The sequence below is a fragment of the Malus domestica genome, chromosome 04, assembly GCF_042453785.1.
Source record: "Malus domestica chromosome 04, GDT2T_hap1".
In the NCBI taxonomy this organism is placed as follows: domain Eukaryota; kingdom Viridiplantae; phylum Streptophyta; class Magnoliopsida; order Rosales; family Rosaceae; genus Malus; species Malus domestica.
In genome coordinates this window covers 20,231,508-20,247,176 of record NC_091664.1, presented here as the reverse complement: position 1 = coordinate 20,247,176, position 15,669 = coordinate 20,231,508, and the positions used below count along the sequence as shown (strand labels likewise).

The 15,669-nt window shown below is 37.0% G+C and overlaps 3 protein-coding genes across 5 annotated transcripts; all 3 read right to left on the bottom strand.

Annotated features, from left to right (window-relative positions):
• Positions 1-918: 918 nt before the first annotated feature.
• LOC103427565 (histone H2B.9-like) lies at positions 919-1,522 on the bottom strand. Its single transcript, XM_008365624.4, has one exon. It carries the CDS (start codon positions 1,432-1,434, stop codon positions 1,021-1,023), a length of 414 nt encoding a protein of 137 aa, XP_008363846.1. The 5' UTR covers positions 1,435-1,522; the 3' UTR covers positions 919-1,020.
• Positions 1,523-5,910: 4,388 nt separating this feature from the next.
• Positions 5,911-8,512, bottom strand: LOC103427566 (uncharacterized). 3 transcript variants are annotated; one of them, XM_008365625.4, is made up of 2 exons: positions 7,777-8,487; positions 5,911-6,369 (listed from the first exon to the last, which is right to left on the bottom strand). In XM_008365625.4, exons 1-2 carry the CDS (start codon positions 8,388-8,390, stop codon positions 6,261-6,263), a joined length of 723 nt encoding a protein of 240 aa, XP_008363847.1. In that variant the 5' UTR covers positions 8,391-8,487; the 3' UTR covers positions 5,911-6,260. The 3 variants fall into 3 exon arrangements, with proteins under 3 accessions (XP_008363847.1, XP_008363849.1, XP_008363848.1); XM_008365627.4 differs by having other exon boundaries at positions 5,911-6,303; positions 7,777-8,486; XM_008365626.4 differs by lacking the exon at positions 5,911-6,369 and adding an exon at positions 6,616-7,176 and having other exon boundaries at positions 7,777-8,512.
• Positions 8,513-10,154: 1,642 nt separating this feature from the next.
• Positions 10,155-13,963, bottom strand: LOC103427567 (soluble inorganic pyrophosphatase 4-like). Its single transcript, NM_001328884.1, is given in 10 exon segments — positions 10,155-10,403; positions 10,808-11,010; positions 11,080-11,145; positions 11,705-11,713; positions 11,715-11,728; positions 11,731-11,812; positions 11,892-11,957; positions 12,644-12,672; positions 12,776-12,949; positions 13,822-13,963. Coding segments are annotated over 9 exon segments (684 nt in total). The 5' UTR covers positions 12,948-12,949; positions 13,822-13,963; the 3' UTR covers positions 10,155-10,360.
• Positions 13,964-15,669: the final 1,706 nt, after the last annotated feature.

The following is a 15,669-nucleotide window of genomic DNA, read 5'->3' as shown; positions in this document are numbered from 1 at the left end:
CAAATCTCAAGTGCTTGTCGAGGTTGCACAGTTGCACTTGAATTTTTAATAAAAATTTGAACTTGTTTTAATTAGAAGCGGTTTTAGCAAAAACGTTTACGAGAAAAATAAATACTTTATAGAGGAGTCTCAAATAGGCTATGAATTGTAGCAATTCAACTTAATTGCCTTCTTTGATATTCACATGGGCTATGAAAGCCTCCTCCTCCTCATGTGAAAATTAATGTGGATGGATCATGGAGCTACTTACTGCTAATTGTGATTGGGGTCTTATGTTATTCTATGGATGCCAAACAAGTGGTTTCGGACTTGTTAATTAAGAGATGAAGATAAATTGGGCATGTGGCGGAAGCTACTCTTGTTTCCTTTACTTTGCTTATGTTATATATTTGCCGTGATTGTAATTGAGTAGCGCATCATTTAGCTAAGAATGCTTGTTTGCATCGTGAATTTCATATTCGGGTGGAGGAAGGGCCTCCATTTCTATTTGATTTTTACCCTCTCACGTACAAAGAATAGTCAAGTTAATTCCCTATAGATACATGAAAATAAAAAAGAAAAAACCTAATTACCTCTTGGTACTTCTTGTACCAAGAGGAAGAATGGAATCGTACGTAATTATTTTTCCTGTTTTCTTTACAAGGTTGTCTTATGATTTCGAAGAGTACATAACTACTATTTCATAGCATTAATAACTCTCGCATTCGTCTTTGATTTATCCTCCATTCCTTGTTCATGTGTCCCATCATCAGAAAAATCAAAAATTTCCAGTTAAAATTTTCAATCTACAAACCATCATATAAATTGCAATTTATTAGAGATTTCAATCCAAAAACGACGCGAATTGCCCACTATTTCACTGGTTCATCACATCTGAATATATTTTTCGTGGAAAAATCCAAATAAAAACCGATTACATAAAAACAACTGCATGCATGTATATTATTCACGTCAAAAATAATATTAACACAAAAAAAGGACGTTCCCAAATAGAGCCTATCATAAAAATTAAAAAGAAAATCAACAACTGGTAAATTTAGTAACGGCCTTGGTGCCCTCAGACACGGCGTGTTTGGCGAGCTCGCCGGGCAGCACCAACCTGACGGCGGTCTGGATCTCCCTCGACGTGATCGTTGGCTTTTTATTATACCTGGCCAAACGTGACGCCTCCTGAGCGAGCTTCTCGAAAATGTCGTTGATGAAGCTGTTCATGATCCCCATGGCCTTGCTGGAGATCCCGATGTCCGGGTGGACCTGCTTAAGCACCTTGAAGATGTATATCTTGTACGTCTCCGTCGATTTCTTCACCTTCTTCTTCTTCTTCATCTCCACGCCGCCTTCCTTTGGGATCTTCTTCTCCGCCTTCGTCGGCTTCTTCTCCCCAGCCGGTGCCTTCTCCGCCACCGGCTTTTTCTCACCCTTCGTTGGCGCCATATCGGGTGGTTTTTTGTTGAATCGGAAAAGATGCGATGATGGGAAGTTGGAACGGATTTTTGCGGGGAGAGGGAGTGAATTCAGGTATTCTGGTGGAGGGGAGGAGAGTGCGGTTTGTTTATATAGTGACGGGTAGTTGGTTCTGATTGGTGGATGGGTTGCATGAGGATCGGTGACGTAGATGATTGGTTGTCCGTTGGATTGATTTGGAAGCGTGGTGGCAGTTGGATTTATTGGAGTCGTGGTCAGACTGATCCGACAGCGAAATACGAGGTTGATTTGGCTACCGTCACGAATTTGGACCGCACGATTTGTTGGAAGGAATATTGACTTGGCTGTTCAGTCCACCGTAGGATTTATGAATTATAAAATTTTATGACTTGTGACTTTCCATTTTCAGGAGTTCATGTGAAATCATTCAAAATTTTAGGGGAGATACTTGATTTGCTAAAGTCTAAAATACATTATAAAATCACTTTTAATTCATAAAAATTCTTAGTTTTTTAAACGGGTAATATTAGGTAGATCAAATTTTTAAACCAGATTTTGTAAACTACATGATGTGGTTGTTGATTATTAAATTATTACTTAAGCGTTGATTAACATGTTTGTTTTATTAGTGACACACCATTTGATTTGTAAATTTAGTCGACCTAGTATTGGCATTTTCTAATACTTTAAAATCAAATCCTACTAAGTACACATGGACTTTTATGAATTACTTTAAAATCTTGATTAAATATGCCTAGATTTAATTTTGTAAATTTTCATAAACTCTTTTCAAATCTTAATTGAGTACTCTTACATTTGTGGACTTCCATGGATTCGTTTAAAATTTTTATTGAATATCTTAAATTTAAACACTTTATATATATATATATATATAATGATATGTTTACTCTAATGTGTCACAGCCCGTCCCGAATTACTTTTATCTATGGCGTGAAATGTCGATTTTGCCCATGAGCGTTGGGTCGTGAGTGTGTCAAACAGGCCAATCATTTTAAGTCCTAATGGTTTGGACCCAATTAGAACTTAGAGTTTACTTGATTTTGGTTGGTGACCCAAAATCTAGACCATACACACACACCCACATCACTGCCGTTGACCTCTCTCTCTCTCCTTCTCTCAGAATTCATCCACTTTCCTTACACTTTGTACGGACAACCCTCAAACCCTTCAACCAGTTACAGATCGAAGACTTGGAGGTTGGTTTTGTGTTCCTTGTAAGTCCAGGAGCACATTGGTACCCTTAGTTGGTCGAGAGGACGTCGGAATCGTGAGAACCAAGAATCTCCGATTGATGCATTGTTCATGCACACGTAAACGTGAAGGTTTTAGTTGATTTTAAGCTCACATGGAGCTTTAGATTGTCTTCACGAAGCTCGGAGAAGAAAATTGAAGTGAATTGGACGTCGGAAAGTTGAGATACGATGAGTTGTAGGTTTAGCCGGAATATCGAAGAATTTTCCGGCAAGTTCTGTTGGTTTTAGGACCTTTGAAAGGTAAGGTTTTGTTCTACTTGTCCTAAGCTTTAAATTGGTTCAAGTTTCATGGAATTTGGTTGAGATTTGGACAAGATATGAAGGTTTCTGTAATTTTTCAATTTTCCGGCAAACGACGACGACGACGATGACCGGCGAGTCTAACCGGAGAAGAAGATAGAATAGTCCGTCAAAGTTGATGGAATATTCTGACGAAGCCGTTAGGTAAAATTAACGGATTCCATTACTTATTCCTCTCCGTTAAGTTCCCTGCGCGTGGCGGCAGGTGGGTGGTCGGAAAATTTTTCTAAAAATATGGGGATGTTTGTGGAGTTGTGTAGATCACATTGGTATATTTAAACACCCCATTTGAGCATTGTATGAGAAGTTATTAGCTAGTTTTGTCTATGTGCTTTAAATAACGTTTATTCAGTTAATTCGCATATAGGTGAGACTTATCCCGAGCACGAGTGCAGTCAAGGGCGACTCGGGGGCTACGACCCTTTGACATAACAGTGAGTGGGCTTTTGATTTTCAGTATATATCTATATACTTGATATTTTCCCAGAAATATGCGTTTAAATGAAAGTATGCCTTGAATGCCATGCGTATAACTTTATATTTAGTATATGAGTTGAATTGTTTACATATATACATAATTGCGGTGTTGTGGATGCTCAGGTAAGTACCAGGTGAGTTATGTTTTGTTATGAGAATTAATGATTAATGGCATGTGATTGAATAACGTTTAGCTCATAAAACTGCACCTAGGGTGATTGTGATTTAGTCAGAGATATGACACAGGTCTTTCTATAATGTCACCTCCTGCACCATATGCTCACATTGGAACCAATTTAGGTGCACAGTTTTGTCGTACAGACCATAATAGGTGGTTTCAACTTGTAAGTGACTAGCGATTTATCGCCCAGCTATTATGAGAAAGTAGTATTGAGCATATTTATATTACACCAAATCCTGTCATACAGACTTTTTCATTGGTTCCGACTCGTGTGCAATAGAGTGCCGTATAGGTCATTGTAGTGACTCCGGCTAGATTTGACTATTGAGCTATGAATTCAGCCGTACAGACTTCCATAGGGGTTCCGGCTAATATATTATAATTCCATGAATTTATTCTCATCTGAATTACTTACTGTGTGATATCTTGGCATGGCATACATATGAAAATGATATTGTGAAGCATGATTTGAATTGATAAATTTACATATATATTTATGTATATGCTTATATTCTATTTCTGGGAAATTATACATGTTTTACGGCGAGAGGTTAGAAATGTTGAGAAATTAAATGGTTTTGTAAAACATTTGTTTTTGCCCACTCACGTTTTCTATTTTTCGCCCCTCCAGGTTTTAGGTAGACTGCTGTTGGTGGCGTATGAGGATTCCGGCGATTCTGACCTATTAAATTAATTGTAGGACATCTTATGGTACTATACACTTAGACATTCTATGCTCTGAATAGGAGTATTTACACTTGTATTTCACTCCTAGCACTTCCTGTTTAATAGTGCATATTAGTAGCTTTCGGTTTTAATTTATTCGTATATTTCTTATCTTAATTGCTTCCGCACTGTGCACATGGCTACGGCACCCTCACGTGACAGCCAACATGTCTCGATCTCGGTCGGGATGTGTCAAATGGGTAGAAGAATAAATTGATTGCAAACTCATCATCTATAAGATTTGAAACTAAACCTCTTAAAAAGGACATTGTAAACTCCTAATTAAATACACCCCTAAACATTGAACAATGCCACTAACTTTTACTCTTAAAATAAGATAGCTTTAAAAGTTGCAAAACCAAATGACACTAGGCACATTTGATGTCTAGTATTGGCTTGGCAATCAACAAAATTTAATAAATGTTGAATAAAAGTATGGGTGTTAATTTGCATATCTTATCTAAGTGAAGGGTAAAAATGGAGAAGTCACGAAGAAGACTTGTCCCATTCAATCCTATCATTTTTTGGGAAATTACGATGGATAAAGTTTATTCATAATTGCTCCATCTTCTACCTTCACTTGATCAGAATATACAAGTCAAAATCCATATTTGCATTAAACATTTCCTTTGTTTAGTAAGGACTCGTTTGGATGTGCTTTTAAACTCACTGAAGGTACTTTTAGAGAAAATATTTATAGGTTCCAAAAGCACTAGTTATGTGCTTCTTCCATGAAGCACTTTAAGTGCTTTTCCAAGATGGGTTTTTTTTTTCTTTTCACAATGATCCCTAAAATTAACTCTCACCATCAAGATGGGCCTTGAAAGTCGCGTGTTAATTTCAAAGACCATTTTGATGTCGCCGGTCAATTTCAACGATCATTTGTGAGAAGAAAAAAAAAAGGGACTTATGTGGCGCATTTATGTGCCACATCAGCACTTAATAGAATTTTTAACATAATTATGACATATATACCACATTGATTTGCGACACCTATTTTCTGGAACTACATTGATTGATTTTCAATTTCAAAGACCATCTTGATGGTCAAGATCAATTTCAGGAATCATTTGTGATAAAAACCTTTCCAGGATTTAATTGCATTTTTACTAAGGGTTGCTTCCATAAACTTTTTTCACCAAAAGGGTTTTCAATCATTTTAAAAGCACATCCAAACGAGCTATAAGTTGTCCAGCCATCCTAAACATCATATGTGCCTAGGTCCGTTGGTTTTGAAAAACCTAGAATCGGAATACAAGAATGCTGAAGAAAACGGCACAAAATTTGTCATTACTTTGAGGAAGGTCATCAAAATTGCCACCAAAATCCAAAATTTGACAATATTTTAATCACCACAATGCAACTTACATTAAACACGTTCACTGCCACGTCCATAATGCATTGCCGTGCACAGCTACCTGGGCATAGTGCGACGGTGAACTTGTTCCATGCAAGTCTTCTCCCTCTATTGAGTAACTCAAACAATAAATTAGAAATAGCATCGCTAGTGTATCAAGAATATAACCCTTTCGGAGCCAGAATGACTTGTATGAAACTCAATTGTTCTGTCTTTTCAAATTTGCATCAACCACCTTGTACTAGCCAGCTTACAGGCATAACTAAAATTTACAACCAAGTAATATAAAAGAGTCGATGCACCATTTTAGTGCAGTGATAAGCAGCGCTAATCAAAAACTACTTTAACGGAATGATGTCTCACAAGACATTCCTCCTTTTGTACCGTCTTACGTACTGGAAATTCAAACAAAAATAAAATAAAATAAACAGCTTACAACCATGTGAAATGATAAGCAGTCTTGAATTCCCACCCCAAGTACCAAATCAAGGAAAAGTTAGAGGAGGCCCCTTCTTTGACACTAGAAACTTCTTATGCAACCAAAAGCCTTTCTTTTAGGTAATCTTGCAAGACGAAGGATAATCAGGTTAAACACATAGCTCATTGCGAATGACATAACCGGCAGGATCCTATACACAAAAGCACATACTACCATAACTTTATTTATTTAGGTTTATACATATAGGTCTGAGGTTAAAAGTTACAGCACAGCCAGACATGATTATAGAGTACTACTCAAAATCCCGTCATTTCAAGGCTCTGAACCACAACTTACCATAAACATCAGTGAAACATGAAGATGCAGATAATAGGAGAATACTTAAATAATGCTTGGTGAAGGAATCAGAGAAAGAATTCAGAAAAATCATTTAAAATTTACTAAAAAAAAATAAACTCAACTTCTATAACTCCTTTTCTTTTCTTTCTTTTCTCTTTTCACATGATTCCATAAAACCCTCAAGTCATAAATCCATTACGGATAAGAGGAAGAAGAAAACAGTATTTAGGGGACGAGCATCCAACTTGAAACAAGATCCTAGTCTCTAGATCCAGAGCACAAATCTATTCCAAGAGAAATTTAATCCTCGTTGTTAAATCAACCTATGCCATATTGGTTCAACAAGCATAAGGGTCCACCAGTCAGGCTGGTAGGATATTGTTAAGACTACAAACATGCGAACAAATTGATGGAAAGAGCAAGTAGCAGCAGCATCTTTATGTCCTTGTTTGATGTTGGGATTTTATATTGACTTCCCATAAGGTGAAGAATTGATGGTATGAGCAGTAGCAGAATCATTCTCTACTTCCTTGTGAGATGCCCGCCTACATCATAGCCACTAGTAGTAGTAGCCATATCATATTACCAATTTCAAGATAATCCGCTAAATATTCAAGGCATTGCTTGGCCACACTTCTTTTCGCAGCCTATCTGGTAACTAGCAGGCAGATATGTGAAACTTCTTAAGCTTTTAAGTCAACATCTTGAACACTTTTATCACAAACGTTTTATCATCACTAGAATTGTCTATCAGAAAGCAAAGTCACCAATGGCTAAAGTCCTCCAACTACACCGTAAACGTTCATCACAATGCAGGTGAAATCTACTTTTGAGTTTCCAACTTGATTTAGTAAAATTACAATAAAATTTAAACCAATAAAAATCCAACTTATTACCAATTCTAACAACAAAATAAATGTGTCCTTCCCTATGTGCCGACTTTCTAAATACAGTAGGCATAAAACCTTTACTCTAATATTCGAAAGAAGGATTATGTTCACTCCGAACATCAATGTGAGAAGTTAACTAGACTATTAGGGTAAAGAGCCAAAAGTGCAATTTATGCAGCACCGAACTCTCACCAAAATATAAGTTCCAACACAAAAGGTCGCGTTATCACATTGCAATATACCATCCATTTCTCAAATCACAACTACTTTGAATACCCAAAGCACTAACAAATGTGAAGGAAAACAATGCAAGACAAGCACATCAAATGAAAACACACAAGAAAAATAAGGGGGTAATTCATATAGACCTTGTAGAACCCGCATTGATATTCCGATGAAGAATTCGACCCTGACCCGAATCCCCGCCATCAATCAACTCCCTGAGCCCCAAAGTAGTAACTTTCTCTTTATCCTCCTCCTCTTCCTCTTCCTCCTTGGCCTCCTCAACAAGAACACTGTCACCTCCGCTGCCACCACTTCCACGAGCCTTACCAATCAGCCTCTCAAAGTAATTCCCATATATATACTCAGGAGTGTACCCGTTCTCTTCATCAAAGAGCATGATGTGCCCATGCCACTCCCAAACCCGATAGTCCGAACCCGATTCCTCATGAAACCCCACGCAAATGTGGTGCTCTCCGATGGTGACGGCCTGACCCGAATTGGGCTTGAGGGAATCTGTCTTGCCGCTGAGAATAACCCGGATGATATCCTTCTCGAGGCGGGATTCTTCCTTGGCGAGCTGGGTCTTGTTCTCGTCGTCATCGTCGTCGTCGGCGGAGAGATTGGCAGCGTCGAGGAGAAGATCCTCGAGGGTTTGGGAGAGGAAGGAGTTGTTGGTGGGGGGTCGGATTTGGAGCCTGCCCATTAGGGTTTGGAGCATGAGGTTGTCGAAATTGGTGGTGTTGGTGAAGGAGCTCATTGCGTTTGGATTTGGGTTCGGACTTGTAAAATTAGGGTTTTAGGATCCCTTCGGAAGGAAAGGGGTTTTGGGTTTATGGCTTTAAGCTTGGAAATTGGAATATTTTTTTTTTTTTTCATTATTCGACCAACAAAATGAGAAATTTGTAGTTGTAATGGCAATACAAATAATACATCACGTATTTTAATAGGAGTGGTAGAAAATTTTATTTTTTAAGTTATTAACTTTTTAGCACACATATTTCATTATTTGTATAATGACACGTAGCGTATCACCTATGTACCGGTCTCATTGAAAAATCTTTGTCAAGAAAATGACGATTGAAAATGATGGGTTTATGCCACGTGTAGTTTTGATGGTCCACGTGGTATTCGATGATAAGTACACTGTGGCTGTGACCTGGACGTTTATCACAAAGTCAACCTGTGGGCTGTGACAATGATGAGAATGTGTATATTAATTAGGCCCAAGCCTCCAAGTCCAAAAGGTTTTGACTATTACCCGTTCACGATTTAGGTTCCAAGCCCAAACTTTTATATTTGATTCTATCATTTCATGTGTTATGATTTAAGTAGACGACAAATTCACAATTTAATATATATAACATCAATAAAGAATAAAGTAGTGTTGTAAGTCCACTCAGTTTGCGTTATCTTCCCACAAAAATGAATGAAAAATAATAATAATAAAACAAGTGGACGGACATAATAGCATTTCAACTATGTGTTGCAACATATGAATTGATGATACAACAATGACAGTGACAATCACACACAGTTATTTCGTCGAATTCTTGCATTTGCCCAACATTTTTAGTATGGTGAGAGTAAAGGGTTTTGTACTTTTATGGGAAAATGATAAACACGTACCATGTTTTTTTTTCTCTCATACACCCATGTTTAATCATGACCGTTGTTTTCGTCTGATTCATTCAAATCCGATATCCATGTTTAATCATCTACCGTACATTATATATAGCGGGTTAGTCAATCTTGTTTTGTTTAGCTTTGTAATGGATTGCAGGTTGCATCAGAGACTGGTTCCCCAAAAGCACGTTGGCATCCACCAACGCTAGTAAGTTGTTGTGGCGAAAAGGAAGACATGGTCATATATTACTGGTGTGTACTAATTCTAAAGTTTTGACGGTTTTATCTGGGATGACATGTTTGTTGGAAGCTTGGATGTATTAGTTGCGGTTGTGTAGCTTGATACAAGTCATGGATGCGGACAGACTTGATCCCACGTCATATTACAAGTGGGTATTTCGTTGCTAATAGAATCAACGTCATTTGAGATAAAATCTCACCCCCGAGTAAATTCATTCCATGAGACGCTCTAAGTTGAAATCGAGTGGTTAAGTTAGAAACATTGCCACCACTAACATTACATCTAGTAGTATTTCTCAACAATCCACTTCACTTGTAAATGAAAAGTTTCAAGTTCGACCAGCATAGTTGGCAAGTTCGATGCTAAATGGTATCACATGAAAGGGTCAATGTTAAGACTCGGTCTCAGCTAAAAGTTAAGCTTTACTTTGACCCCATTGTTTCATCGAAATAATCAAATTTATTGGTAACAAATGATATTGAAATTAAGCATTTTACAAGGTGAATTGTTCACAAGAATTGCTCCATTACACTGACACACAGTAAATAAAACCTGTTTCTCCAACAAAAACAAAAAGGGCAGCCTCAAGAGTCGCATTCCAAATGAAAAAATAAAGGCATAAACCAATATATCAAGCCAGACTATTTTCCTTTCTCCTTTTCCCTATCATTTTCGTCGATATCATTACTATATAAAAGGTTTAAGACACAATCCCAACTAGAGTCGGAGTATAAAGGCATACATTGTTAAACAATGTGTGCATTAACAACAAAATATCAGTTATTTTTTCATTACAGAGAAACGAATATATAACGTCCCCTATATATAAGAGTAGTGATAGCACCAAGTTTCATCACTTGCAACTACCGCCTAAGGCTCTCCACAATGTAGTCCGCATAGAGGTTCCTATCATGTTGAAACAAAGAGTTTGGGAGATTAAGATTATACTCCATTTGTATAACTAAACAAGGCAATGCAACATCAGACCGAGGATGAGTTATGTTATGCACATGCAGTCGCTTCAGTAATCTGATGTTTTAAATGAATGAACACTGGTTGACGTCAAAAGAAATTTGGACAGAGGAATGAGATTCAAATCAATGTTCTGTACAAAACCAGACCAAAACTCTAGTGATTCAAAACTTTCCCGACTTCTTTTTCATTCCAATGCATAACTTGTATCCATGCTATTCTAATTTCTAACATCTACATTCTTGTATGACTATCGATGGTTAATTTACAGACAAAGAGGTAATCATATAGTCTGGGCATGCATGAGTGGGTGAAGGTCAGAGAGCATTGACACTTACATGGAATGCTGGATTGCATCAAAGGCAGTAGATGCAGGGAGAAAGTCATCAACTGCAACTTCTTTGTTCTCATTTTTCTTGTAGTCCTCAAAGAAGCGCCGGATCTCAGCCAAACGGTGAGGTGGGAGCTCCTTGATGTCATTGTAGTGTCGGTACTCAGGATCATCAGCACAAACAGCAATGATCTTGTCATCTTTCTCACCCTGGATTAATGAAAAGTTAGAATTTTGTAACAAATTTAAGATAATAACCCTTTATGTCTTTATATATACCTGGTCAATCATAGGCATCAGGCCAATAGCTTTGGCACGAAGAAAGCATCCAGGAACAACTGGCTCCTGTGAGAATTTTCAGTGTCAAAATATATCAGATTGAGGCTCCACTTACATACATCAGCTTTAAAATAAACCAAATGGATTTGGAAACTGTGTAAAGCTACTTACAAATATAACGCAACATTTTCAAAAACACGATTCCTTACAAATATGGCAAATTAAGCCCAAAATTTTTTATATGATTATTATTTAATGAGACATGCATATGATTGATTCAGTGTCAAAATATATCAGATTGAGGCTCCACTTACATACATCAGCTTTAAAATAAACCAAATGGATTTGGAAGCTGTGTAAAGCTACTTACAAATATAACACAACATTTCAAAAACACGATTCCTTACAAATATGGCTAATTAAGCCCAATTTTTTTTAAATGATTATTATTTAATGAGACATGCATATGATTGATTGTGTCATAGCGAATGATTGGACATGGGTGGTACATGCCCAACAAGTTGATGTCATATTCAGGTTAGCATGCTATAAACCATGTTTCATTGCTTGATATTCACAAAATAAAGTTCCGAAATGGCTTGCAACAAAACGAAGCATAAAATACCTGCATAATAATCAAGACATCCAAGGGGTCATTATCCTCACAAAGAGTACGGGGGATGAAACCATAGTTATGGGGGTAGACAACAGATGAGTACAGTATGCGGTCAACCTGAACGTACAAACACCCTTCAGCAATCATACTTAAATGAATAAAGGTACTAGGAAGTTAGCTTGCCTTAGATATTTACCTTGATGAGTCCAGTTTTTTTGTCAAGCTCATATTTCACTTTGCTTCCTTTTGGAATTTCGATAACCTGGATTATTAGTCATGTTTCCACAAGAACTATGGTCAGGTAGGTTGACATACATATCGCAATACGTAATTAAACACTCTTTCTTAATAAGAGCTATAATTGTCGTGAACATTACAATTATAATATGAAAACTTAGTATTCAGAGAAAATTCTGTCTCGTGAACATTACAATTATAATATAAAAACTTAGTATTCAGAGAAAATTCTGTTAACAGTAATGTTATAGTGCAAACTATATTCAGGAGCACACTATTTAAATATGACATTTATATTTAAGAATGCCATGAGATTCTGAAGTAGGTCGACTCCATTCGCACTTAAGAAGACTTCACTACTTATTCCAATTGTATAGTTACTTAGTGCAATATATATTGAATATTTATTCAAATTTTCAAATTACGCACGGAAAATGAAAACTTTGAGAAGCACAGAAGAAAGTTAACAATAATTTTCTGGAGCAGATTATTTAAATATGAGAATCACATATGAAGACTGTATAGATTCTGGATGGTTGGTCAATTCTAAGATAACTTCTTAATGTGTAACTTTTTTCAACTGTGAAGTCATTCAGTGCAATATTTGTCGCTATAAGTTCAACCTAAGTACTGAGAATGCAAAATTAGAGCAAACACTGCAGAAGATAAATCATCAAAAAATCTAAAGCATCAATGATTCAATATACTTACACAGTTGAAAATCTTAGGAGCTCCAGGTCCTGCATTGAAATGAAAATAAAAGTAAAGTGGTTAGACATAGGCTATAATAACAATTAGAGAAAGCTAGCACGACGAACAATGGCTGCTGGAGATATTGCATACCGATTTCAAGGTCATGCCACGGGTGGGCAGCGATAGACCTCCTGGTCATGGATGAAAGTATCCTCTCATTTAGAGGTGGATGTGAGGAATGATCATGATGATAGGTGACATGGGGTTCAATAGCATTTTGTGGAGGCTGAACTTTTTGAACAGTCTCAATCGGTGGAGCCATATCTACAAGATATATACACCACATGAAGTCAGCAAAATCCAAACTACATTTAGCAAATTCTATCAGCTATTTAATTAACCAAGCAAAATATTTTGAATACTAATTTTCAATAATGTTTCATGGAATTTGTCTCACAGTCTCACACCAAATCGAAAGATACCAATAGCTCTAAAATTTTGTAAAAGCTTTTCTCTCTTCAGTTGGCTAAAATCTAAAAGTTCAAATCCAAAAATAGCCTCACGAAATTGACTGAGAATACATTTCCAGAAATAGCATATTTTCTCTTCTGTTCCAGAGGCTCAAAACCCAATAAATTAAATCCAAAAATAGCCTCGCAAAATTGACTGTGAAAACGTTTTAAAAAACGCGTCAGCAAAGCGTTTATTTCAAAGTAAAATCCGAACAAAAGAAACGGAAAGGAAATCTTTTTGACCTAAATCTAGATCTGCCAAACAGTAACTCTAACTTTACTCAAAAAATTAGGAAAAATAGCACTGCTACCTATGAACCACTTGAAAGATTAATCTCAGAAATTAAGATAAATTCAGCACAATAATTAACTTTTAATGGCATTAACAGTAATTAAAGCGAAAGCAGACGCGTACGAGCAGCAAGTAGCGAAAAGGAAAAATCAGATCCACAAACAGAACAAAAACGAGACAAAAATCAGCTTGGATGCACAGTAAAGTTGACCAAAACGACGGGTTCGGCCTCGGAAAATCGAACACAACAAAACCAGATCCACAAAAACGACGAAAAATCAGCTAGAACGCACACTAAAGTTGACCAAAACGACGCCAAAAACAGCGAGAAATGCAGCGTAAATTGAACGCAACGACGGTTACGGAGTGGGGAAAGCGAGGCGATAACGTACCGGCGGAGGATCGGAGCTGCGAATCGGTCGGTGGATTGAAGCGGAAGCTTCAAGAGGAAGAGAGCGCAGATCTCAAAAATTGAAAGAGCGAAAGGAGGACGAGTGAATGGGGCGCTCAAGTAGAGGATGAAAGGAATAAGCAGCTGTATATCTACGTGTTCCCGCTCTCTTTGTGCCTTCCCATTTAAAGGGCAAAAAAATCGAAAAATTAAAGTGAAAAATTCCCAAGTTTTGGTGCTCATGGAATCCGGATATTCTGGCCAACGGAAATTAACGTGTTTCCAGCTGGCATATATGTACTACGTGGCGGGCGGTGATTGGAAGAATATCGGGACCCACCGTCCGACAGAGACGGTGTTCCTAACGGTCGTGAGGAGCATTCTTTTTGGTTCGCTGCGATGTCGTGAATCGGACGGTGAGTGGTCTCCACTGAAACAAAACGTATTTTGCTTTTTATGTGGGTTGGGATGGTGTAACTGACGGAGCAAGCTAATTCTCGTGTGGCTTTTTGTGGCAACAAATTGTGTTTCCATGTCATCGGATGGACCATTCTAGTAGCAATGGGAAAATGATCATCACCGGATCATTTTCTTGATAATCCTAAGAATTTTGTGATTAAGATTATTCATCGTACATCGTGCGATTAATTTTTGTTAAACATTATTTATATTTAATTTTAAATTTTAATATGATTTCCTTTTCCGTAGCAATGGAATGGTAAGAAAGGGGATATTCACACGCCTTCAAGTTCAATGGATAGAAGAATCATAAACATTCAAAGTACAAGTAGCATACATGGTTCTGAATTTTTTTTTTCCAGACATGATATTGAAAAGTAGCCTAAAAATAGACAGTTTTGGTTATCAAATAACATCGAAAATTTGAGAAAAGAAACAAGATGACAGGAAGAGAATGTCTAAGTGAGAAAATTGTTAACATCACTCATACGATATCATTTAGATAGGAAAAGAATTTTAGTTAAAATAGTCCTTAAGATTTGCATAACTCTTCATTTTAGCCATTGAGATTTGAAATCGATAAAAGTGGTCTTTAAGGTTGTCCGCCATTAATTATTTTAGTCACTTCGCAAAAAAATCCATTAAATAAGAAAAAGTGACAAAAATACCTTTAATTTTTGTCAAATTATTTTGGCCTATTGCTTATTAAATTGAAGGTATTTTGATTCTTTTGACCCTTATTTAACAAAAATTTTACTAAAATGATTGATGCATATTTTTATATACTAAATAGCATGACAAGTGATTGTAAATTTATAAGTGCCATTTAATTTTCATTTTCATTTCACTAAACCATGAGTGATAATGTAATTCAAATTCGCATTTAGCGATAATTAAATTTAAGACTTCTTACTTACAAATAAAAAAGAATATTAATAAATCGTAGTACTAAGTGACAACAACATTTCATATTAGTAAACAGTAAAACACCAAAAGTCATTTGTGAAAGAAGCGACGCGGAAGCAAGGAGAGCCGTCGAGGGAGCATCGTTTCCTAAATCTTAGGCATGTGGGTGGGGTGCGTAAGAGATGAGTGGGAATGCCTATCCATCCGAAGACTTTTGATTTTACAAATACCTACCAGTCTTCTTTTGGTAACTTTTCAGATATTTTTATTACCACTGTTTCGTGGAACAGTCAAAATTGCATTAAATATTGGGTCCAGGCAGCACACAACTGGTGGAATTTAGGCGCAGGAGATTCGGACTCTGTTTGAATTGACTTGCTGGCGAATGGTTCAAGAAGTTGATTTTAGGAAGATTAAACACACGGACCGTGTTAAGAGCAACTCCAGCCTTGCTGGTTGCTCGAGCGTCAGGCGAGGAGAAAGG